At 32.4% G+C, this 26,732-nt stretch overlaps 1 protein-coding gene across 10 annotated transcripts in view; it reads left to right on the forward strand.

Annotated features, from left to right (window-relative positions):
• LOC136978874 (protein tweety-like) overlaps positions 1 to 25,469 on the forward strand; it is a 142,489-nt gene extending 117,020 nt beyond the window's left edge. For 3 of the 10 annotated variants that reach the window (XM_067274697.1, XM_067274701.1, XM_067274703.1), the window contains 2 exons: positions 12,483 to 12,549; positions 22,934 to 25,469. In XM_067274697.1, coding sequence (XP_067130798.1) covers positions 12,483 to 12,549; positions 22,934 to 22,969 — 103 coding nt within the window. In that variant the 3' untranslated portion in view covers positions 22,970 to 25,469. Of the gene's footprint in view, positions 1 to 12,482; positions 12,550 to 12,780; positions 13,099 to 15,898; positions 15,966 to 22,850 lie in introns of those variants that run through there. The other 7 variants (XM_067274698.1, XM_067274704.1, XM_067274702.1 and 4 more) reach the window with 4 other exon arrangements.
• The last annotated feature ends 1,263 nt before the right edge of the window (positions 25,470 to 26,732 follow it).

Below are 26,732 nucleotides of genomic sequence, written 5' to 3' on the forward strand. Positions count from 1 at the left end.
GCAGAATTAACTCAGATATTTTGTCGTAAAGAAATAAATTGTACGGATTTCCAACTAAAAATAGCAAATCCTGTTTATTATGTACAGTGACATTCCATTAACTCAGAATCATTGGGACCAATGTGATGCTGGGTTATCAAATATGTTGTCTTATTGATGGTGGAAGTTTTTCCAATTTTTTTCCAACCTGGACACAAATTTGTATATTTTTGCATGTAAAACTGTACAAATCTGCCTTTTATGGTTGTTTAACATGCCATTTCAATTTTTCCAGGCTATTTCTAACCTTAGTTGGTTTGAAACAAAAACATACTATTCTTAGTTTGTGCTTCGTACACTTTTATTACATATAAATACAGATTACTCTAATAATCGTATGGACAGTACCACGTATTGTACTGTAGTTGTTTGTGATAATTGTTGATTCCAAGTGTGCTAAACATTTATGCTTATCATATAAAATCTGTACACTTAGGTCTTTGGAAAAATCGTGCATGAGCTAACTGGTTGCAGCTAGCACAGTATCATATTGTCTTGGCATTAGTCATCTGTAAAAGGAGAACCCACATGCCTTTCCAAGAATTGCACATTTTGAGCACTTTTACATGAAAATCTTAATTCTTGGCCTACCCAGTGCACCAATAACCCTGCGACAACGAGCTGGACTTGCCAGCTTATTGGTTTGCCGGCATACCAGATGCCAGGTTAACAGAATTTCACTGTGTATACATTATTATGTCTTTAATATCCTATCAGAAATTGAATAAATTTCAAAACAATTTTTTTGTAAAAAACAAAAAGATAATTATTTTTAACATTTTTACTTTCATTGATTCCTTTATATCTTTAGAATTGATTTTTAAAAAATTCCTTCTATAAGAAATTGTTATTGTGATGTTATTCTGTTTTTACTCTACAAGTATAAAGTGAATTTTTCTCAAACTTGTCATAGGTTCAGCAGGTTGCAATCAGACAACTGAATGTAAGAATAAAAAGTCCAATATACAAGTATCTACCATCAGACTAGCAACAAATTTCAGCCAGAAAATATATACCAAACTGTGATCTATATATAATTATAGTACAGGTTCACATATAAGCCTATATTGTGAGAACAACCACCGAACAAATGGCCCACCAGGAAAATTGGGAATTCCCAGTGGGCCAGCCACCGCTGAACATATCAAAGTCAAATCATCCATGAAAATCTGAGAATCTGCCACTCTGGAGGACTTGGTTTTGAATCTGGATCTCCTAGAGTGATAGGTACACAACTTAATCTCTTTGGACACCTGATTGTCATTACTTTAATATGATGTAAATGACTTTTTTCTGTTCAAGTAACAAAATTTATTTATTTTAACCTTTTTTAAAAATTATTTCAGGTAAAATTTTTTTTTTTTTTTGTGTAGTTATACCTCTGCAATGCATGTCAGGATGACACCACTGGACACAGAAACCACAAGGACAATTTATTTTGATTCAAATTTGTTACATGAGCAGTTGTGTGTGCGGGTAGTCAGATTTAGGATGGAGGAGTGTGACACAGCATGTTGGAAGCAAGACACTCAGATACTAAGTTAACAAAACAAATACCCATTTATTTTATGTTATATGATCTACATACTATCAGTAGTGAACAAATAGATATTAGATACTAGAGTGACATTAAAGCGTTTGTGAGAGAGAGAGTTACATGAAATCACACATTGTTATAAATACCTGGAGATAGAAGAGCTGTTATAGAGGAGATTGTTCTGATCCATTTTGAGAAGGGTTACCACTCAAGAATTTGGCACTATGGGGACATCTTGTTGTGGAGTTGACGATATTCCTCTATCGGAGGAGATAATGATTGGACTATCATGTTGGAGGAGCAGGAGATGATTTTAACTATTGGGAAACTGGCAACAACTCTTTGGTTTGTAGAGGAATTGGTGACGACTGACCAAACTGGCCTCTATTTGTCATATTAAAACAGCAGAATACAGCCAGGAGAGCAGATCATCATGGGAAAGCATATCTGTCAGTGCTGAGAACACGAAAGATGAGACACACTCAGGTAGAAAAGTTGGCAAGTTATCGCTGCCGACAATATCGTATTGACTAATTTTCCCTGTTTTGTTGATTAACTTTCGTTCATAAAGTCCAGGTTCTCACATTTATATTCAAATCTGTTTTCATATTTTATAATTTGTAATATATAATTGAGATGCCCAGTTTTAAAAAAGTCAACTTTTGTGAAGATATTACTGTATCATTTTAAGTGAATTAGACCATTGTTTTTAATTTATATTCATAGAAAAATCTGTGGCTTGTTTTTTCTAAGATTATGAAAGTCTTTATTTTTCTTTATTGATTTTTCAAGAAAAATTGTTTGCTCATAGTTATTTTGGTTTTAAAGACCACTCTGGGGCACCCAGGATTACATTCAGGCAGTCAAAACACCCCAGAAATTTTTCGGGGATAGTCTGTCCCAGATAAGTTAAGCTTCGACCTTCATCACTCAGCTGATTGCATTGTGGGCCTGAAAAAAGTCACGTTGAGTATGATTAAAAAGGCCCTCTTAGTGCCCCTAGGGCAGTAAAAGTCAAAAATGAAAAAAGTTTTACATTACTGTTTGTGTTAAATATTTTACATGAGATGGCCTTAATCTCAAAAAACATTTATCGTACGGTTGCATCCACATATTTGCTTTTTGCCAAATTCCGAGCAAACATCTAGTAGTGTGGATGGTTTACCTGTGAAGAATATTTGGCATTCACCATTTCTCAAATCTTGTCAGTAAATTGTGCCAAATCATCTCCATGCATTTGTATTGTTCACCCACATTACTTGGCATTCAACAAATAGCAAATTTTTGGATTTGGTCATTAGTGTTTTTTTTTTAGTCTTTTTTACTTTCCTGGTTGTTATATATAACAGAGGGAAAGCATGGTGATCAATCAAAAAATGACCCCCCCCAAGATTTTTACAGTTTTGGGCTCAGGGCACCTTGAAACGTCAAGAAATGCAAAAAAGTTCAAGGGTTTTTTCTGTGTTTACGGATTTTAGTGCACATATGAGGGGACGTGATTTTGTTCACCTTCTTTGAAGCTTAATAATGCCTGTGCTTTTTGTCAAAAAGTTCTGAAATTTTTCAGGGAGGTTTGTTTATTAGGGGGATCGGTACTATTAAATTTTGGTGATTAAAGGTCAAGAGGGTGGGGGAGATAAAGGGGGTTGTTTGTATCTTCAGTAGGATCAGACTTAATGACAATTTTACTTGTTATTAGCATTTACAATTTTTTATAAAACCCATCCTTACCTTCCAAGTTAAGTGTTTTTATATTTTAAATTATTATAAAATGGCAAAAGTTTTTAAAATAAAATATAACAGATGTTGCCACCAAATGTTGCCAGGAAAATTAAGCATCTTGGTGGATTTTTAAACTAGATCTAGTCATTTATTTTTTAATTTAGTTTAAACTATAAAGCAAATCGAAAAAAATAAATATTTTATTTTATATTTTGGTCTTTTTTTAATACAGTTTTATTGTGTTTTAAAAAAAAAAACCTTTCTTTTTCACATTCACTTCTTTCTGCTTTGGTGATACTCTCAACTATCCTCTTCTTTTAGGCTTTTTTCATTAATAAATATCAACTACTCATGACTATAAAAGCAGTGGCACAAATCATTGTTTGAGAATTGTTCATTTTCTAGATGTCAGATGAACATTTGTTGTTACTGCAACGAACCAATGCTTTGCAAATAATCAAATATGTGTATGCGAGTGCTTGCCGAGTGACAAATTTTTTGGTGAAAGGTGAATATTTGGCATTTGGCAAATAGCAAATGTGTGATGCATCTTTACATAAAATTTGATTGCTTCATTAATGTAATGTATAACATATCATTACTTATATGTTATACTTATTATTGTTATTGATGAAGTCATGTGAAAAGAGATTTAATTGTTATTGAATTGTCACTTTTAAACATCTCCAGTTTATATATTTTAAAAAAATTTTTCTTTACTTCAGGTTCATTTATTAAATAGCAGAGGTAAATTCTGTTTTCACTATCAAAGATATCTGAAAATTTGTTAGAAACATGGAAAAAAACTAGTGATTTCGAGTATTTTTTTAGACGTGGCAGAGAAGAAAAAGGCTGCCTTGAATCAATTTCTTCTGTAACTTTACAGATGATAAAATTTGATTTCATAACGTCTACATAATAACTGAAGCCAATTGTTAATTTAAAAAGCATTTCCCAAAAGCAAAGTAAATCTTTTATAAACAGCTTAATAACAAATTACATGAGAAAATTAAATTAGCCATTTGAAAATATACAGTCTAAGCTGACTGTGTACTTTCAAATGGCTAGTTTAATTTTTTAATGTAATTTGTTACTAAGTTGTTATAAAAGATTGTATCTTATTTTGAGACATTGCCCATACCATTAAGGGCAAATTCGGGGAGTGGAAATGTACACAATTGCTGCCCTGAGATTTTTATTGTTAGCATGAGCTTCATTATTTCTTTAATATTGTAATCATTACTTTTTAATTTAGTTTTATTTTTATTCTAAGTAATTATTAAAGCACTGAAACTTATATATTGTTTATTTTATAACATGGAAATCTCAAGAAGAGGGCAAATTTTATTCTAGATCTTCCACTGTTTACTAGAGCTATAGAACTATAAAATGCAAGTTCATATCTGACATTTAACTGAGTTTAAACTTTGTAATTGAATTTAACAGAGTTAATAGAAACAATTACTTTGTTAAATTCAGTTAGAGTTATATACTGTGCTAACTCGAGTCCATAATGCCCACTTTTTATTTCTCCATCTCCAAAATTGGGAACGTGCATTAGGGTCGATTTACACGCAACAGTGACGTGCCGGCACAGTGCAGTAAGCATCGATAAATATCAAACACAGCCAATCAGAATTTCATGTACGACACTTGATTGACAGAATACAGATCATGTGCCGTAGATGAAACTTTGATTGGCTATGTATGATATTTATCGATGTTTATGCACCAAACGGTCACTGTGCCAGCACATCACTGTTGTGTGTAAATCGACCCTAGAATTGGGCACAAAATTGACTTAATATAGCCTCATTTACATTGTTCACTCTGCATGGAAATTTACATGTATTGCATCATTTACATGTGTGTGTTACACATCTCTCCCACTACTATGGTTTTAATTTAAAATTTTGGTTTTTGAATATAGTAAGCAGAGTAAATAAGGCCCATCAGATGAGTAACCAGTTTAAATGGAATAATTATCCACTATGCTGAAGAACATGTATACAGATCTATAAATCCAGTTTATTAGTTATATATGTTGATGTATATATATACACACACACATACCATGCCAGGGTAAAGTGATAGCTTGCTGAATGCCATGAACAAAGTTGCAGGTCACTAGTACTAAAGTCATCCCCAGCTGGCACCACGAGTATCAGTATGGTTATATCTGAATTAATATAGATACCAAAGTGCAATATTATGTATCTGAAAAATTTTATACTGATGCATATTAATATGAAATCTGTATGTTGAAATGTTGATAATAAGTAATTTTGGCTGTGATTTTATATTAGTCGGCAGATCTTCTGTACTTGATAACGGAGTCATAAATGAATTTATTTGGATATATTGAAGCACTGTAAACTGATAAAAAAACATTTTTTTAAATAAGTTTATTGCTGTTTGAATTTACAGTATTAACAGGGCACATGTTACATTTGCAAGCTAATTTTTTTTGAGTTTTGACATCTTGAAAATTGGATATGTATTAGATTTGATGGTGCATTAGAATTGAGAAAACACAGTATATATTTTGAATAATTTAAAAATAAGATTTGCAAGTGTCAGTTAAATTGAGCAGTTTGAATCTTTGAAGCAACACAAATTGGTATCAGTTCCAGCTTACTTGTAACTTGCACCTGAGATGAAACTAATTTTTACTGTCAGTTTCCAGAACAATTGCCAACACAGAGCATTTTTAATGCTGGCATTCTTGTATGAACTATTTATAAACAAATTTAATGCATATTTATGGGACTTCATTGTATTCAGCTTATTATTTTTACTTGTTCTCTCCTTTTGAACATTTTTGACTGCTTATTTTGCTGTTTGAGTCAGTTGCCTCATCCATCAAGTCGATCCCGATTGATGTGTAATTTTTTCATCTCACTTATAGAAGATAGCTCGTAAAATTTTTTTCTAATTTTATTGAATTTCCTTTCATGAATATATAGTCGTTACCATCACACATTCTTGCATATTTACTTTCACAGAGTTCTACAATAAGAATTATTCTTTCACTAAAGTAACTGGGGACTTTATAGAAATGCTGTATAATTCTTTCCATATTCTAAATTTAAATGAACCTTTAATAAAACAATTGGTAGATGACTGAATAAAGAATTTTAATTAATAATAATAGTAATTGTTATTAAAATTAGGGTTTGTCCATAAATCACGTGTCTTGTTTTAAAGTTTAAATCCCTCTCCTCTCTTTCTGTTGATGGTTAATTGTGTTCTTTAGTCCCACAAACTATGCTTGAAATATACCGTATTAGCCCGAATATAATGCGACTCCGAAATTTTCATAAAGATATTTAGAAAAAAAATAATCATAAAAGAATTCAAAGAAAGTAAAATTCAATCAGATAAGCATTTATTTAGGTAATTATAGCTAATAACACGGGTTACATTCATGTCAATAAAATTAAGTAATGTAAAACAAAATTAATATTACGTAAGTAAAAACAAAAAACGGAAATGTTTATTCAGAATGAGAACTCATTGATGTCACATCGGTATCATCAGTATTTTCATTCATGCTTTCAGTCTCCCACAAAATGTCATCTTCCATCCCATTTAAATCATTGGAAATGCAGCATTTCTTGAAACCTTTAACTATTGATTCAGGTTCAATCTCCTGCCAGGCAGTTGCAATCCATTCTCCTAAAAGAGAGACTGAGGATTTTTTTTATTTTTCCTGAAGGTGTCAATGGATGATTTCCCGATAATAGCCAATTGTTGTATTCTTTTCAAAAATTCTCTTTAAATGGTTTATTAACCACCACATCCAAGGCTTGCAACTGAGAATTCAATGCCTCGATGCCTCAATTTTTTCCTTAACACTTGTCATAAGGTGGCCTCGAAATGCATCAAGGACTAGCATGGAGTGGGAGTTTCTCAGAGAACCTGGCCGTTTCCCCCGTATCACATTCAACCAGTCTAATACCAACTCCTCTGTCATCCAACCTTTTTCTTGGACCCGAAAAACAATTCCTGGACACAGCTTTTCTTTGGGCATTGTTTTACGTTTCAATATAACGTAAGGTCGAAGCTTTTGTCCGTCAGCAGTAACAGCAAACATAACAGTAATTCTGGACTTTTCATAACCAGCTGACTTCAATAAGACTGTTTTTTCACCTTTCTTATTTACTGTAAGGTCGGAAGGCATGTCAAAATAGACTGGTGTTTGGTCTGCATTTCCCATATTTCCAAGACTGTAGTTGTACTTTTTGCATAATGATATAACATGGTGCTGATAAGACAACAATTTTTCATTAAAGTCGTCAGGAAGTTTTTGCACAAGAGTTGTCTGCCGCCATAGTGATAAACCGTTCCTTTTCATCATTCTTCTACACCAACCCATACTTGCCTGAAAGTCCTTTCTAGGAATCTTTAAATTAGCAGTCTCTTCTAACACTTTAAATCTTATGACTTCACGGGATATTGGGCACCCTTCATTTTGCTTTTCTATTACGAATTTTAACACTCACTGCTCAACTTCATTAAACCTTCCTTTTTTAGGTCCACTAAAAAATTTTCTTGAAGAATTTGCACTCTTATATTTCCTTAAATCTTTTCTCCATAGGCGGATGTTTACTTCTGGAACTCCGTATTTCCTCGAAGCTCTCAAGTTGTTCGTTCTTTCTGCCTCGTTTGCAACCATAATTTTAAAATTCATATCATAGGTTCTCTTGGTACCTTTATTTATTTGACTCTTTGATGAGCCTTTTTTCTCAACACTACCTTTATTACTAGCACTCATTTTTTTATACAGGGTGACAATAATTAACCTGTACAAAGTTTGTAGCAATGCTGCACCTGAACTTTTTTACTGTCACCAATTTACATACTATTGTTTAATTCTCCATGATTTCCTGCCTGTGTAGATGTACTTTCGATGTAATAAGAGTTAGTTCTTTATTTTTTTAATGGTGTCGAACAAATGTTGTGCAATTTTGGAGCTATTCCGGCAAGGAAAGCATCAATCTGAAATTGTTTGTCTGCTCGGTGTTCCAAAAATGACAGTCTCAGATGCAGTTCGGCGATTTAAGGAGCTTGGCCACAATGGTGACCGTCCCAGACTTGGAAGAAAGCGCACTGACAACACGTCTAGGAACCGCAAGATCATCACAAAGCGAGTTGACTGACATGCGAAGGTCTCCATGAGAAAAATTGCTCGTGAGATCAGAATCAATCGCGAATTGGTGCGGTTAATGGCGAAAAAGGAACTCATACTCAAGCCCTACAAGTTCCAAAAGGTTCAGCTCCTCACCAATGAAAACAAGTGCGTGAGACTCCAAAGATCCCGTTAACTCAAGCGTCGGGCCGCAGGTCGACAATGGGAGTGCATTCTCTTCACAGACGAAAAACTTTTCTCCGTACAACCATCAAAACGACAGGAACTGGTCTGCGGGGGCTCCTGGACGCTCAGCCGTCATCGAACATCACAAAATCCAATGTCAGTCACGGTTTGGGGCGAAATTTGTGCGAGCGGCAAGACACCCCTTGTTTTCGTCGATCAAGGGGCCAAAATCAATCAAGATGTGTACCACCGTGACATTCTCGAGGCTGTGGTACTTCTGTGGGCTCAGCAGCATTTTGGCAGTGCGAAATGGACTTTTCAGCAGGACTCGGCGCCGACACACAGGGCGAAGAAGACTCAGGAGTGTGCAAGGCTCATTTTCCCGATTTCATCTCGTCTGCGGAATGGCCACCGTACTCGCCGAATCTGAACCCAATGGACTACAGTGTGTGGTCCATTTTGGAGGCCAGGGCCTGTTTTAAGCGCCATGAAAGTTTGGAGTCGCTGAAGCAATCCTTGCGCTGAAAGTAAGACAAACTGTCTCCAGAAGAGCGCGGCCCATCGCTGAGAATTTCAAAACGCATTTGGGGCTCTGCATCAAAGCAAAAGAAGGCCACTTTGAAACTGGCTGAATATCTGATTAATACGTAAAGTATTGTCACTGCTATATGCTGTTGTTTTGCTAATTTTCATTTCTTTAATAAATTTACGATACAAAAAACTTGTACGGGTTAATTATTGTCACCCTGTAATAATAATAAAAAAAAAAGTAAAGTAACCGTCGCTAGTCACTAGAGCAAAAAACAAATGAAACAAAACAGTTGCATGAGACATTAACAAGCGGAGACATAGCCTTACTATAGTAGCACTATGCAAACAAAAGCGCAGGCCTACTAACTAGATCACATGATTGTTTTGAAGTGGTCGGTCGAGCTAGGAATTGGTCAAACGTTCAGTCGCATTTCAACCTCTAGGAAAATGTCCTTGTTTATATTACATTCCATTATTTAAACCCCGAATTTAGCGCGAGTCGATTTTTTAATGGAAAATAAATGGTCAAAAAATATCGCATTATATTCGAGCTAATACGGTATTTTTAATTGTGTTCTTTTACTAAGTGCTATATAGATTTTGAGTATTTCTAAATATTTAAGATGAAATGGAGTTGATGCACAGTGTCTTAGATGTGCTCCATCAAAAAGATATGTCCACGTCCTTGTCATAGGCAAAGGTCACTAAGTAAAGTATTATATTTTTAATGCCCATGAGTTAAAATTTTTCCACGTCAGTACCAATGTCTTAATTTGAAGTACAGTTACATTGATTTCACTGATTTTCACCAAATTTTCTGGCAGATCCAATCCTCCTCCTATCCTCCCAATAGATATTTTTTGACCTTAATACAATTTTTAATATAAAATCAATTACATATATTATTCTCTAGAGGCAGATTCCTTTAAAGCAGTAATTTTCAACCATTTTTTATTGGGTTGGCAACTAAGTGATTGCGGATTTTGTCAATAGGTGGTCTTAGCACATTTTTTTGCTTTGTCATCGTGTTCAAAGCGCCTAACCTATATTGTTTTCTTGTTGTTTGAACTTCCACCTTTAATTTAGTAAAAAAATTGTATCGATTAGTTATTTAGTTTCGTTTTTATCCCAATTTAAAAATGGAAGAACAAGATTTGCATTTCAGACATATTTTATTGTATTATTTCCGAAAAGGCAAGAACGCATCACAAGCACACAAGAAGTTATGTGCCGTATATGGGAATGAAGCCTTGAAAGAAAGGCAGTGTCAAAATTAGTTTGCCAAATTTCGTTCTGGTGATTTTTCACTGAAAAATGCTTAACAATCTGGCCGTCCAGTTGAAGTTGATGAGACCCATATCAAGGCCATTATCGATTCAGATCATCATAGCATAACGCGGGAGATTGCAGAGAAGCTCAATGTATCGCATACATGTATTCAAAAAAAATTAAAACAGCTTGGCTATGTTAAGAAACTGGATTTATGGGTCCCTCATCAGCTTAAGGAAATTCTTTTGACTGCAACGCATTAGCATCTGCAATTCGCTTCTGAAACGCAACAAAATTGATCCATTTCTGAAACGACTGATTACTGGGGACGAAAAGTGGATAGTTTATAACAATGTTAATCGGAAAAGATCGTGGGTGATGCAAGATGAACCAGCCCAGACGACACCAAAAACTGAGATTCACCAAAAAAAAGATTATGCTGTCAGTTTGGTGGGATTATAAAGGAATTCTGTACTTTGAACTTTTACCAAGAAACCAAACGATTAATTCAAACATGTACATTCAACAACTCGCCAAACTGAGCGATACAGTTCAAGAAAAGTGGCCAGAATTGGCAAATCGTAAGGGTGTTGTTTTCCAGCATGATAATGCAAAGCCCCACACATCTTTGGTCACTCGCCAAAAATTATTGGAACTAGGTTGGGATGTGTTGTCACATCCACCATATAGCCCTGACCTTGCACCTTCAGATTACCATTTATTTCGTTCCATGCAGAACTCCTTAAATGGTAAAATTTTTAATGACGCTGATGATGTAAAATCACATTTAATTCAGTTTTTTGCTGGCAAAAATCAGAAGTTTTATGAACATGGAATTATGACACTGTCTGAAAGATGGCAAAAGGTCATCAACAAAAATGGACAATACCTAATTGAATAAAGTTATATTTTTAAGCAAAAATTTTGAATTTTCCTTCTTATTTAAAATCCACAATCACTTAGTTGCCAACCCAATACTTGCATATCACACAATCCTTCTGTGTAGACTTGTAGCACTAGTGGATCCTTCTTGAATTCCACCAGTGGTTGAGAACTACTGCTTTAAAGTATAGTCTACTTTCAATCTTTCAAATAAAAAGGAATTTTATTTTCAATACACCAATGTTGGCATTGATATTTCATTGATAGTTTTCTTTTTTAAACACTAAGCATTTCTGTACAGTCCGTATGCAGGAAAAAGGACAAAATGTATTGCAAATAGTGCATACTGATGTTGCACAAAAATCAGAATCAGAATCTAAACAAGTAAATAAAAGTAACTTTTGTAACAAAATTCTATAAATGCCAAATGATTGCTGGATTACATCAGACTATATTAATGCTACTATTGATAATTAAATGCATTCTTAACATTTAATTATTAATAGTAGCATTAATACGGCCCGATAGAAACTGGTAATTGCTTGGCGTTAGTATTAAAAGATCAGGTAATGTTTATATTTGTAAAATTCTATAAATACAAAAAAAATTATATAAAGTGAATAAGTAAATAAGACTCAGGAGTGTGCAAGGCTCATTTTCCCGATTTCATCTCGTCTGCGATTTCATCTAGTTCAGTAAATAAAAAGAAAAATTCTCAATAACATCATATGAGAAAGACAATTTCTCATATGATGCTATTTGAGTTTAATTCATGTTTCTTTGTGCTATTACTTTAATTAAAAATGGGTCATTAATTTAAAAAACTAAATTTAAACTTATACCTTTGTGCTAAACTGTATTATAATTTAATATTTTGATATTTTAGCTTTTGCAAATGAAAGAAAAAACATTTAAAAGTTTAATTTAATTTATAATAGTTTTTGCATGCTTTTACTTTTCTCTATATTTGCCGATTATCTTTAATTAAGCAAATGCAAGTGTTAATTAAATAATTTAATATCTTCGAAACAAATATACAAAAAACAACACAGATTAAAACAATTTTAAGAAATCAAAATATCTGTTATTTATTTATTTTTAATAATAAATTAAATATAAACATAATAATAAAAATTATTATATTCGACTAAATATTCACAAAAATTTTTATTCTTTATTAATTAGCAATGGACGATCTGGTGGTAGAGAAGATCAGCCATGTCTTCAAGGTAGATATACACCACCTCCTGCTGTAAGTAATTACATTTTCTTTTAGTATTAATATTATTTAAAATAATATAGTATTTTTTATTAGTTATATATATGTTACATATTAGGTTCAATGTTGCATGCTTCACTAATCTCTATATGCAAGTTGATTGTGTGTGTCTGTGTGTGTGTGTGTGCATTTTTTGTTTAAATCTTTTATAATCAGGAGCACTTTTATTTATCATTATTTAACAAATTGTATTCTTTTTCATAGCATGGTATGTAAATTATATATCACACACATCACATTTAAATGATTATTATTTTTATCTCAAAATATGGGAGCTTCTGAAGAATGCATTTATTTTTAATCAAAAATGTATTGTAATTTTGTTTATTTGAATACTGTAATAAATAGTTTACATTATATATTGAAGAAGACATAAGAAATGTATAAAGATATAACTTAAAAATGTAAGTGGAAGCAGAATTAACAATGAAAACGGAAAAGAAATTATCAGTTCTGTTGTCACTTGTTGTGTAGAAAGTAGAAATGACAGGACCCATAGAAAGTGCACAACAATGTACGTTATTCTGCTGAAAAACTTTTGAGAAATGTACTTAATTTCATTTGAATATCCTACTTTTAAATAAGACGTATGTTTGTAGAAAAGTAACATCCAATTAATGTATTGTGTGGAAAATGATACTCCTGAAAAAGTCATTAAACTCAATTGAATGCACTCTCGAATAAATCTTTTTGGAGCTATTCAACTAGAAAAATTAATGTTTTCCATCATTTTTCATTTCAATCATTTACTGATCTTCATTAGGTTTATATTGCAAAAATTTAATTTATAAGTATTAATGGATATAGAACATAATTGAATGCCAGACATGTTTACATGTATAAATAAATTTTACAGTCTGCTACATTACTGGAATATGTACAGAAACAAATAAATAGTAACTAAAAATATTACATTCTCATAGTAATCTAATGAATGTAAATATGAATATAATTCAAAGTCATCTATTATATTGATCCTATATCAGTTATTATCTAGGCATATCCTAGTGAATTTTTAACAGTACTTGACATTAAAAAAGTACATTGGGAATATAATGTAATCATTTTTCTAATCAGTAGTTGCAGAAATTATAATATTGCAAGCCATGCGGAACAAAATTTTGGATGTATGATGAAATACAAACTATTACAATATGGACTCATACTAAAACCTTTTACTTAGCAGCTTTCAATATCTTCAGCATTAATTAAATCCCGCTAAATTAAAAATGTGGATTTAAAATATCAACATTAATAATGGAAGCAAAAACTATTTACAGACTAGAAAATTATGAGAAAACAATATTACTGTTGTAAATTGGAATGAAAGATAAGATAAACTATATCAAAATCATCTGATTTTAGTTAAAGCCAGGCTTAGATTTGTTAAAGTTTAAAAAGTAGAAGTTAAAATTCATTTTTATTGGACTGCAATTTGAAAAATTGTAGACCATTAAATTCCTACTGTCTGTCTGTGTTTCCTTAATCTTGAGAACAGTGTTAGATAGATGAAATTCAAGACCAAATATGGAAAGCTTAGCTATAGGGGCCTCCTGCCCCTATATCTATATAACTATATACGAACTTCCTATGCAAACTGGATGTTATTTCAATTAAAAAATTTTCCTCCAAACGAAGTTAGATAGATGACTCGTACGACTCCATTGCTAACAGAAAAGTATGATGTACAGGGACAAGACAGTACAGTACTAAGACGTGGAGAGCATATACTTTAAACTAATTAAATTGAAAATATGATTAAAAATTGCAGTCCAACATTGTGACAATGTCATAATAAATAATTCCTCATTAATATTCTGTTGTTTTTTTTTTTTTTGTATAATCTGGAGAGAGCTTGCATAACATAAAACAATAAAATGTAGCTTTATTCTTTATTATTTGATTAGAATTTAATTATTTGAGATATATTTAGCCACTAATAGTTTCATATTTATGTTACTTCAGCTCTTTCAAATTCAGAAAGATTCCTTAATTTATATTATCAAAAATAAAGTCATCATTATATAAAAAGAAATTCTACGTATAGCAAATTTTTAATATTTAATCCATTTCTGAGTAAAATTAATTCTAAATCCTTGAAAAACTGAAAAGAAGTTCTCAGAAGAATGATGCTGTTTATATACCTTCCAACAACAGGAAGTCCATCTCCAAACAACTTAATGTAAAATATCCTCTAGAAAAGTGAAAATTATTTAAAAATTAGTACAGAAAACTCTTGTTTTACATAAGATTAGTATAAAGAAATTCATTTCTGTTTTTACAGATAGTAAATGGTTAGGTTAAGCCATTCTTAGTTCCACTCTTAAGTCAGAAACTGCTTCTCCAGCTGCTAAAATTCTGAACAAAGGAAACTACCAAATGCTACTCACTATGTATATATTTTTCTCAAGTAATATATCCAATACAGTATAGCAATATTTTAGGATCATGAGTAATGGGCCTCGTGGGATCTTGGAATGCCCTGTGCTTGGTTCTGAGACCCTTTGTGCCACTGTGAAGAGTTACGGAATCAAGAGAGGCCCAAGGTTTTCTGGGATTTCCTGCATTACATAAGCAGGTCAGAAATCTTGATGAAACTGATATTCAACCTGGGATCAACTAAAAGGAGTTGAAGGAAATTTTGGTGAAGTCCAGTGGCCCCAGGTTTAATTGTAGAATTTTGAAAATTAACTAGACTGATAAAATTGCTATCTACAGTATCTACTGATACATTACTCCACATAAAACAAGACAAAACTGTATTTCTGATCTTAATTAGCATATAAAGAAGTCTGCATATAGTCTTTATTTATTTAAAAAATTACTTTGTAGACATTCTAAAATTCTCTATTTACCAGAAAATATTTTAGTGTTTTATGTATGTGGAAGTAGTTGAGTGGTTTCTGATAGCTTAATGTGTATTCCCTGATTGAAGAACAAAATTTTAACACCCCTTTTCTGTTAATCTTCATCTTTTTTCAAGAAGATAACTATAATAATATGAATATTACAAAAATAATTGTAAATAAATTCAAATTGGTCAATAAATTTGCATATATTAAACATTAATTATTAAATGCAAAATTTACAATGTAATAAATTTGAAAATTATAGTAAAAATACACTGTAATATTTAGAAGTTTATACATTTTTACACATCATTGTTTTTACAAGGAATTTTGAGTTTGCATGTCACAACTGCAAGTTGTTGTTATAATTTTATTAATAAGATTTATGTGCATGTAAGCATTATATTGTGTTTCTCTAATGTGCAGTTTTATTATGTTTTGGAATGCCTTTATAGTTTTCCAACTTTTATTAGTTCAAGGTACAACCTTGGCAGCCATATTGACCTAGTGAAACATCATTTTTCCTGATCCGTTTTTAAGGTATTGTCGTATTAATAATTCCGTTACTAATATTGTCTTTTGCACGTACTCGTAGAATTAACTTTGTTAATTTGTAACGTTTTTTAGTTTACTAATTTTGTGCACTTATATTTGTTAAGTTCATTATTTAGCATGTTTTAATTTCTGTTTGCATGCATTAGTTTTTAGATTTATAAATAACATCAACTAATTAACCTTATGAATTAATACTGATATTATCTTATATATAGTCTATTCTCCTCTGCACAAAATATTCAAAGTAAATGCTAAAATTTGCTTCTATTTATCAATGTTGTTGTTGATAATTACTGTATAAAGGTATAAGAGAATAACTTTGTGTAGTGAATATGACATTTAGGTTATAAGACCAGCCACAATTACATTCGTTTTAGTAGTTTGCTGACCCAGTGATGTAGTCCAGCATAGATAAGAGATGAGAAATGATGCCCCGATCCATACTACCCTTCAGTAAGTGATAGAGATCTGGATCATATTCAAATTCAGATCCCCTTTTGCAGTGGTCAGATATCTTATCGAACAGCCATGTGACTAATGATAATATTTTTCAGTTGGGTTATAGCAGTTACAAAAATAAGTAATTTAGGAGTTTATATATAAACATTTTCAACTTTTATTAGTTCAAAGAACAATATAATATAGAATCTGGGTCAATCTCTGGCTTAAGTAAATTGTGCATTTGCATAAGAACTTCAAGCAAAAGTGTGCAATTTGGAGCATCAACATTCTGTCTGATGAGCAAAACAAAATAAAAAGCAAGAAAAAATGTTTGGAAAGCCCAGAAGAAGAGGTATAAAAAATTTTTGTTTAATGCACTGTTACAATGATGTCAGTGGAAAATAAAGACATAGCAGTTGAAGTTAATGATCCAAGAGGGGAGCATCATTTTAATTTCCAGCACAGAGACATTTTAGCTCTTAATCTGGCCTTGCATAGACTACATATAAGATGTGGATCATATTTTAAAATTATGTAAATAATGCTTCTTTATTTTCTCATAATTACTAATTTGTGAAGAATTTTTTTAATATAGCTTTTAAAATTGAAATCTTTCTAATTAAATTAGTATTATAACTTTAAAATATTCTAATTCCATATGTAAATTAGAATTTTATCTGTTTTTATCCTTGAATATTTTTGATAAAAATAAAGTGGAAAGAAAAGTAGTTTTATGAAATATTAACATAATATAATCATAAGCCACAAAATCAAAATCATTTAATCTCTCAAATTGAAGCAAATGTAATTTTGAAATGTAACTAAAGTATAGGATGAAATCATATGTTTAATAATCTGTTACAAATTTTATGCTTTTTTAAAGAGTAATAACAAAGATGCAATGATTTAATAATATAGCAGCATCAAATATTTCTCATTCTAAAGGTGGTTCCATACTTGGTATTCACCAAACACTGAGCAATTATTTGACCAATACCAAGTGGTGTGGCTGATTAGTAAATCAGCCACACCACTTGGTATTGGCCAATATTCAGTTTTCATTATATCCCATTCCTTATTGGTATATTATGCTGAATCAAAGGGAATGAATTTCAGACAGATATTTGTAATTCTGAGAACGAACTGATGCTTGGCAAGTAATCGGGTGAGTGTGCGTGTACGTGCTTGCCACATAAACACTTTGGTGAAAGACAATTATTTGCTAATTGGTGAATACCGAATGTTTAGAGCCACCTTAATACAAATTCCAAAAGTTAATCCTGAAAATAATTTATGTAATCAAATAGCATATTTTAGGTGTATTTTCAGTTACCTGATAAATTAATACAAGGGTAATCCCAAAAGTAAGGTCTCCTATTTTTTAAAAAATACAAATAGAAATGTTTATTTTTAATAATGTTCATCATTTTAAAGATTGAACATTCATCTATTTTTCTACATAATCGCCATTTCGGTCGATGCATTTTTGTATGAGCTGTGGCAATTTTGGATGCCTATGTCATACAGCTCGCCGCCATGTCGTGTTAAACCGATTGAAATTCATTGCCAATTGACGGAAGTGTATGGCGAGTCGTACGTAGATGTCAAAAAGTCCTCAGGTAGTGGTGTAGGGAGTTTGCAGCTGATCGTACTGAAATTTACGACGAAGAAAGAAGCGGGAGACCGTCAATTTCCGACGCGACAATCGCGAAGGTTAAGCAAACCATGCATGAAGATCGGCGAATCACTCTGGATTATCTCTGCATTTTGGTTCTTGGGGTTTCCCGATGCACCAATCATAGGATTTTAACGGAAAAGTTGCACATCGAAAGGTGTGTGCAAGGTGGGTCCCGCGACATGGCAGCGGGCTTGTATGACATGAGCATCCAAAAATTGCCACAGCGCATACAAAATTGCATCGACTGAAATGGCGATTATGTAGAAAAATAGATAAATGTTTAAGCTTTAATATGATATGAACATTATTGAAAATAAACGTTTCTTTGTATTTAAAAAAAAAAAAAAAATAGGAGACCCTACTTTTGGGATTACCTTCGTAGATAAATCTTTTCAGACAATTTCTGTTGAATTATCAGTAAAACAAATAAAAGATTATTTTCTTAGAACATATTTTCAAAAATTCAAGTAAGAAAGATTTGAAATAATATTTTGACTATGTGTAGAAACAAAAATGTATACATCTATACAATATCTTTAACCAGTCGTCGGATATAATTTTGAGTGGCCATTTTAGTGAAAATGAATTAAAATATCAATATGAGTTAATGTGAGAACAGAAATGCTTTCAAACTATAGAGAGAACATATGTAAATCAACAATATAAGTAAAAAATAATAGCATAAATGTTAAGAGAAATTTTGACTGATGGAAGTGAATACCTTAAAGAACTGCAAAGTGTTGCAATAAACATACTGTATATATAAGTGATTATTTTATTAATAATAGCAAGACATTCAGAGTACCTATGCTTTTGGGAAGATTTTGATACAAACAACAATATATAACTTATTTGTGAGAAAAGTAAATTTCGGTAATTAGAGAGCCTCCCACAATTGTGAAATTTATTTTGTTCTACTCATCCTGCAGATCAAGTGGCAGCTCATTTATATGCCAACATCTCGCAAATATGTGCGAAATTACACTGTTTAAGTTTGATATTATAACAAACTAATTTAGGTGACAAAATCATTCTCTCAATGCAACGTTTGTGTATGGAGGGGATAGAGTGAAAAATAAGCCAAATTTTTAACGTAACTTTTACTACAGTAATCATACAAGTATTTACAGTAGGTCATCTTCAGAATAAGCATCATTTACAACAGAAGTGTATAGCTGCAACCATACCATTTGTCAAAGCTGTATTGGAAGCCTTTTTTTGTGATATCTTTAAGGGTGCAGCTTCTACTCTGCTTTTGGAATTTTTTGCTGTTTATGGAATTTCCATCCCTTCAATTTATTCATATTAGGGAACAGATAAAATCTGCTGGCAAAATCAAGGATGTAGGAGATTGAGAAAACATTGTTATGCTCTTCTTGCTTAGATATTCTCCGATTAAGAACAAGAACTAGTGAAAGCCCTTAAAAATGTCACAAAAATGGCTTCAGTACAGATGGTATGGATACTAACAGAAGTGTACAGCTGCAAACGATGCTTATTACTTTCCTTACTGTTATATATAACAGAGGCGAAGTATGGCAATGGGTCAAAACATGACCCCTCCCAAGACACCTTGAAACGTCGAGAATTGCAAAAAATTTGGGGTAATTTCTCTATTTATTGATGTTAGTGTGCGTGAAAGCACGATTTTCTTCACCCTGTTTGAAGCTTAATAACTCTCGTCGCTTTTGTCGAAAATTTCTGAAATTTTGCAGGGAGGTTTGTTTAATAGGGGATCGATGCTATTAAATGTTGGTGGTTAAAGGTCGAGGGGGAAGGGGAGATAGAGTCGTGTGTATCTCCAGCAGGGTCGGACTTAATGACGATTTTACTCGTTATTAGCATTTACAACTTTATAAAACCATCCCTACCCTAAAAATTAAGAATTTTGCCATTTTATAATAGTTAAAAATATAAAAAATTTTAGAAACAAAATACCATAACAGATGGCACCAACAAATGTTGCCCGGAAAATTAAGCAACTCGTTGCTGGCTTTTTTTTAAATATGATCCTACTGTAAATACTTTTAATCTACTATGAATATAATAAATTATATGCCTGATTATTTTTCTATAGTATTTGTGTGTGTCTCACAAGAAATATAAAATTAAATCATTGCTATCATATTTTTAAAGATGACCGATTACAAAAGCATTCTTTAATGTAATGGTGGCAAATCTATGACCCGCGAGTCAGACACTGACCCACGCAGGCTTTTTAAATGACCCATGCGTTGATTTTTATAAACTTATTTTTGATTGTCTGTTCTCTCTTTTATGATATAAAAAAGATTTTTTAAAAGGCTGTTGTATAGATTACTCCCTATGGAATTTTGGGACTGAGTATATATCTTAACTTAGGGGACCGAGACGAGTTCAACGATACCCTACTTTTGGACCGGAGACGAAAAATAAGTTATCATAATTACGATTTCTCGTCTTTCACAATACATTCTACGTCATTTTAGAGTTTTCCATTAGATAGCATTCGACTGTTCCTGCTCCCGCGGACTCCTCCCGGAGGGGAGCTGCCGGCAGGCCGCCCAGTGTTTAACGTCGCTAGTTAGAGAGATTGAGGCGCAAGTACGAACGTTAAACTTGTACGGCAAGCAGGAGTACACGTTTGACGTTTTTAGTCCAAGTAAAAGACGTTGCGCCGCTCGTTCAGATCACGTGATCCAGTGAACGTCGCGCACTGACTCGCGGGAAATTTGTTGAAAAAAAATGGCAGATGCATCTAACATCGAGGATTACCAGCAAAGGTAAATAAGCAAATTAAACTGTTTAAAAGTATTTATGGGATGTTTGATAACACTAAATAATTATTTTTAATTAGCGTTGTCTCTCTTACCGTACGATAGGACTCTCTCATACTTTTGTCGAGGTAAATAGTGGCTTATGTAAATTCGAAAGCAGCTCGGAAAATTAATTTTTAGAAAATTTACAAACGTATTACGCTGTTGATGGTAGATGATGTCGTGGAAGAACAAACCTAACTTAAGCTATTATGAAGGCAAATATATTTAAATTCTATAGGCACTTAGCATCACTTGCTAAAAAATCGAATAATTAAATAATTTCTGGATTAAAATCGTTTGATTCTTTACAATATTATTCGTAAATGCTTAAATAATCAGTATTTTAATAAAATACGTCATAATTTTAACCCCAAACATACACCCCTCCAAAAAATGAAGTTTAAGCCGATCTTCTCGCCATTCCAGACGTAGCGAATGCCATTATCGACCGTATAGAATTGCCAGATGGCGGCGCTCGTCCGTCCGCCGTGTACGTTTTGGGCTGAATACGTACGCCTCAACTTCTCTATTGATTCACGGTAGTTCTTGAATAAAAGAAAACGTACACTGAACTACGAGCAACACCACCTAGTGGAAAACTCTAAAATGGCGTAGAATGCATTGTGAAAAGCAAGAAATCGTAAATATGATAAGTTATTTTTCGTCTCCAGTCCAAAAGTAGGGTATCGTTGAACTCGTCTCGGTCCCCTGAATTAAGATATATACTCAAAGTGCTGAAATTCCATAGGGAGTAATCTATACAACTTCCTAAAAAAAATAATGCGCAAAATGTGGATTTTAACCATTCTCCCCTCCCCTTTCCAAATGACACCACATAGTGACCCACAAGCTAGTACTAAAGAAATGAACGAACATAATTTGACCCACTTTTCAAAAAGGTTCACAGTCACTGCTTTAATAGATGCATTAAAATATAAAAATTTCACTCCAAACAGAATGAAATCTTCAAGTTTAAGTTATTTAAAAGAATAAGATTTTTGAGAGAAAAACAAATTTATCAAAGATATTCAATGGATAATTTCTAGTTATGATTTATTTTGTGTGGCATTTCCCAACCAGTAAATCGCAGGCTCCCAATTATTGGATTAAAGCAGTTCTGGCCGTTAAAAAAGGTTGAGAGATGCCAGCTTATAAAATTTGTTGTTTAAATCGGCGACCGATCTAAGACATTCGAGATGTTCTTTAATTATCACAATTCAAGAATAAAGAGACATTTTGGTGTAGAATTGTACGAATGGCTCGAAATCAAAGATCTGTCTCCGATTAATTTTTAGAATAACTTTAATATTTCCTTTATGCACATACGTTAACTAACAGTAGATTTGAATAAAAGACATTAAATAGAAAATATATTTATTTAAATCCAGAATAAAAACTGCCAATCGAGCAAATAAATTACTTTCTTCTTTTACTTACTGCACTATTTATTTATTTTATTTTTCGTGCATGTCTTTTGCATTGTCAAATTATGGTTAATGTTATCTATGGTTCCAAAATGGCGGCTCGTCTCCGATTCCCACAAACAGAAGAAAGGAAACAGTGGGGACGCACGTTCTAGCCTAACCTATTCTAATAATTTTGTTGTTAATAATTACGGTAATTTATTAAAATAGGTTAGGTTAGAACGTGCGTCCCATTTCCTTTCTTTTGTTTGCTGGAATCAGAGGCGAGCCGCCATTTTGGAACCATAAGTAACATTAACCCAAATTATTTTTTACGTATTTAGTTTATTAAATAATGCTGATTATTCCGGCCAGAACAGCATGTATAACCGTAGATACGCGTAAAAAAATTTAGCCAGATTGCAAAATACGCACCTTTATTTCTAATGCACGTGAACCACACCTGCATGTTTAAGTAAAGTTTTCGATAATAGAACAGATTCCCTAAACCTGCATGTTATTTGCTGACCCCCATTTTCATGTCTGCTAGTATGAACAACTGTAACAGACAGCAGGCAGCTAATGACCGGTGACGACTACCAACAAGATCCTGACTCCTCCCTTCTTCTTCAGACCGATGGGGACCTTACGTGTGCCACCAAGTTCTGACCTAACTGGTTGTACGGAGCATCCCAGCAGAGCAGACCGAAAATTCCTCGTCCTTACACAATTGGACATTACACTTACTAAACGACGACGTCGTCAGAAGACATCTTCGAGAGGTTCTCTCTTATTGGATTCATTTCTATTATTATTATTATTATTGTCGTGCGCTCTCCTTAACAGCAGCTACCATTCGACAAGAAGTGTGATTAGTTATGGTTTTGTCCCGTCGACATCTTGGAAAACACAAAAAGTTTAGAATTTGGTTTTTTTTATGACTTTTTTCGAGGTTTTATCAGGATTTTAAAACTTTACAAGTGAAAATAGCCATGTAAATTTTGTATTTGTACTCTGTGATGATGAATTTTTGGGGATACAGCAAATGGACAATTGCAAATCGTTTGAACCCTTTCGAGGTACCGCATGGTTTCCCTCTTGTTTTATTATTTTTTTTCATTTTTATCGTTACACGTATTCTGTGCTCAATGTAAATATTCGATGTCGACTTTGTATTCCCAAATATATTTGTAGTTTTTGGAAATTTTTAAGAAAAAAAAACAAGAAAAAAAAAACATTCATCTTTCTCATAGGTTGGTAATTATATTAACCAATTTTTCCTCCAATATTGTAAAGTGCAATGTTTCGTACTATTATATATGTATATTATCAAACACGAGACCAAAATTAGCATTGTTGTTATGATTCATAAACAAGAAAAGGAAAAAAAAACCCCACTAAATTTTATTAAATAACGCTCCATTTCTCGGGAATGGGAACCTTTAAATTATAGCAGCAATCGCCAATTTTAAAACTTGTATATACAGTGCATAAACATATATATACACACACACACACAAATATATAAAATATATTATATATATATTATATATCTATATATGATTATGTAAATTTAGCTTATGAGAAAAAAAAGGGGGAAAATAATAATTTGTTTTGCTACCCAATAGGTTTTTCAATGTGAAAATTACCAAGCTTTGTGTCATGTAATTTCAAAATATAGAATTGTTGCATCAAAGGAAACAAAAGTTTAAATACCTCATGCTAAACAAAATATTGTAGTGTGTTAACGAGAATTTTAGTACCAAAAGAAACAGTGTTTATCTTTTTAAAATCTATTTAATTATAGTGTCGAACATGGAAACAATTTTGGATATGCATTCATCTTGCTTATGGTTCATCCATGGTAAAAGAAATCTCTTCGAAGAACATCTCGTGCAATCTTTTTTCTATTAATGCATCTATCTGAAGTTTTTTAATATTGTGAATCGAGAAGATTCTTTCTTATTTCCTCTTTTATATATATATATATTATATATATGTTCATAGATTCTTATATCTTTTTCTACGGCAGCAATTTCTAAATTATGGAACGAAAAGAATCTTATGCCAAATTTTTTCAAAGAAATGGTACCGTGTGCCAACTTTTAAACTACTATACAACCCCCCCCTTTTGGAATACTTGTTCGAATTGGAAGAATATTGTGAGTGCACGAAGAGTTCTTAAAAACGTGCTCAAAAGTCTCTTGTGGAATGGGAATTTCCTTTTTAATTTCATCCATTATAGAAAATTTTCGTTGTATTTAATAGTACATATATGCAATATGTCATCTAGCACAAAAAAATAAAAAATTGAGTCGTGACGGTCGTTGGAGCCTTTAATTTTATGACCATGCGAGCAAATTTTTGCTAAGAGTCGAGTCCATGTTTGTTTGATCAAAATTCCTGCTATATATATATATATATATAAAATATAATCTTCCAATTCACCTTCCAGTTTAAGGAATAAGTTAAGGAATTTACATCGTAACCTCCACTTTTACCTCCCTAAACTCTTTGATCTTCATACATTTTATATGGCGTTTATTTGAGAATAAGAATTTGAACAAATTCGTGTAATCATCATCATCATGATGTATTCGATAACGTCACGAAATGGTAATGTGCGGAGCTTTAAAAGGAGTTATTAGTTGCTGCGTATGCTTAATAGAACAATGAGATTCGAAGTGATCCTTTGTTAGGAGTGTTTAAATGTATGTATCTGTTCGCTGCCAAGCGAAACGTGGAAATTTTCCAGAAAATTTCATGAAATATTGTCTGCGACAATTTATGGTAGCTAATAATAATAATACTTTGATACGAGTATGATATTTTTCTATCTTATTTAGTTTTAAATATTAGAGATTAATTAGTTTTTTAAAAGTGGAAACGTGGAGGTAAATCAGTTGAGCATCAGACTATCTAGTCACAGGATAAAGTGACGACCAATTGTGATGCCGTTTTTTTTAATTTCGTTTTTTATAATAATCCGAAATGTCGAAACTTTTTTCTGCCTTAAAAAATTTTTGAGATGCATTATATTACTATATTGCTATTGTCATCATGTGCCACAAATTTTAAATATTGTCCTCATCCTTGTAAATGTGATGTTTTTTAAAATTAGTTTCCTGTCTTGTATTTCAGTAAAATCACAATAAAAAATTTCAGTAAAGAGCTGTCTTTTTTAATGTTCGTTTTCTTGCCTAAAACGTAACTTGCATGCGAGTGTTATAAGGTGTAAGGCAATGCAAAACGCGGGCGATCTGCCAAGTGCTTCTTGGATGGACTTTCAATGGGAAATTGGTTCCTGTTTAGGTGGTGTTAGACACGAAGAAAATCCGGAAAACTCCACATGGCTAGTCCATCGATGGGGCTCCGAACCCACGACCTGTGTTACCGGTGTTTGGTGGTTTGGGCCACTGGTGGAAATTACGTTTTCTACTAGTGATGTAACGAATATTCGGTTACTACCCAGTATTCGGCCGAATACCGAATACCTAAAAACAGGAGTAAGAAATAACAAAAACATAGTAAATTAATCATTTTGGTAACTTTTATTAATGCTGAACATTAAACTATAATTATTAAAGTTAATACGAAATAGCGTCTAACTCTAGTATTAAATTATTTCGTAATTAAATATTATTATAGCCTTTATCTAGCCCGATATCTTATGGCATTGATGGCGTGTAGATTAGAATGTATCGGGCATTAATGTTATTGTTTAGTTAATTATGTTATATTCGTATTCGCGTATATTTTAATATTTTTTACGAAACGTTTTATTGAAACTTATCGTATTTAATAAAAGAATTATTTATCTATTTCTAGAAGATGAGTAACTAATATATAATTTATTTTATACATAAAGCAAAGAATGAGCCTCTCTCATTATATGTAAAAGATAACATTTGAAATCATGTTAATTTTAAAAATATTGACAAAAACAATAGCAACAAAATATCACAAAACTTCACAAATAGAAACCCCCAATAATATATTTGAATTGTTTCACAACTGGGTTGAAACTAGACCATATGTCCCCACTAAAGTATATCCTTAGGGTAAAAACTATTCAGTCTACAAATACGTAGTAAAAACAAAATTTTAGAGTTAATTTTTAAGATCGATTGCAAATAAAATAACTTACATCTAAATACCAACAACTGCCGAATCATATCGGGCTATTTACGGCTATTACATAAATTATAAACCAATTTGGCACTAGAGGTAGACGTTAGGCTCCATCTCATATTTAATTAAATTATAATTATTAAAGTTATTAATTTAAATAATTTAGACCTACTGGAAGAAAAAATTGTAGTGACAACGGGCCAATAGAGAGCAGGGTGCGCGATCCTTGCCATAATGCGGTTTGTGCGCCAATTTTCGTACGTGCGTTAATCAAGCCGAATAGTTTGGCCGAATATTCGGC

The sequence above is a fragment of the Centruroides vittatus genome, unplaced genomic scaffold (assembly GCF_030686945.1).
Source record: "Centruroides vittatus isolate TY-2023 unplaced genomic scaffold, ASM3068694v2 contig_559, whole genome shotgun sequence".
In the NCBI taxonomy this organism is placed as follows: Eukaryota; Metazoa; Arthropoda; class Arachnida; order Scorpiones; family Buthidae; genus Centruroides; species Centruroides vittatus.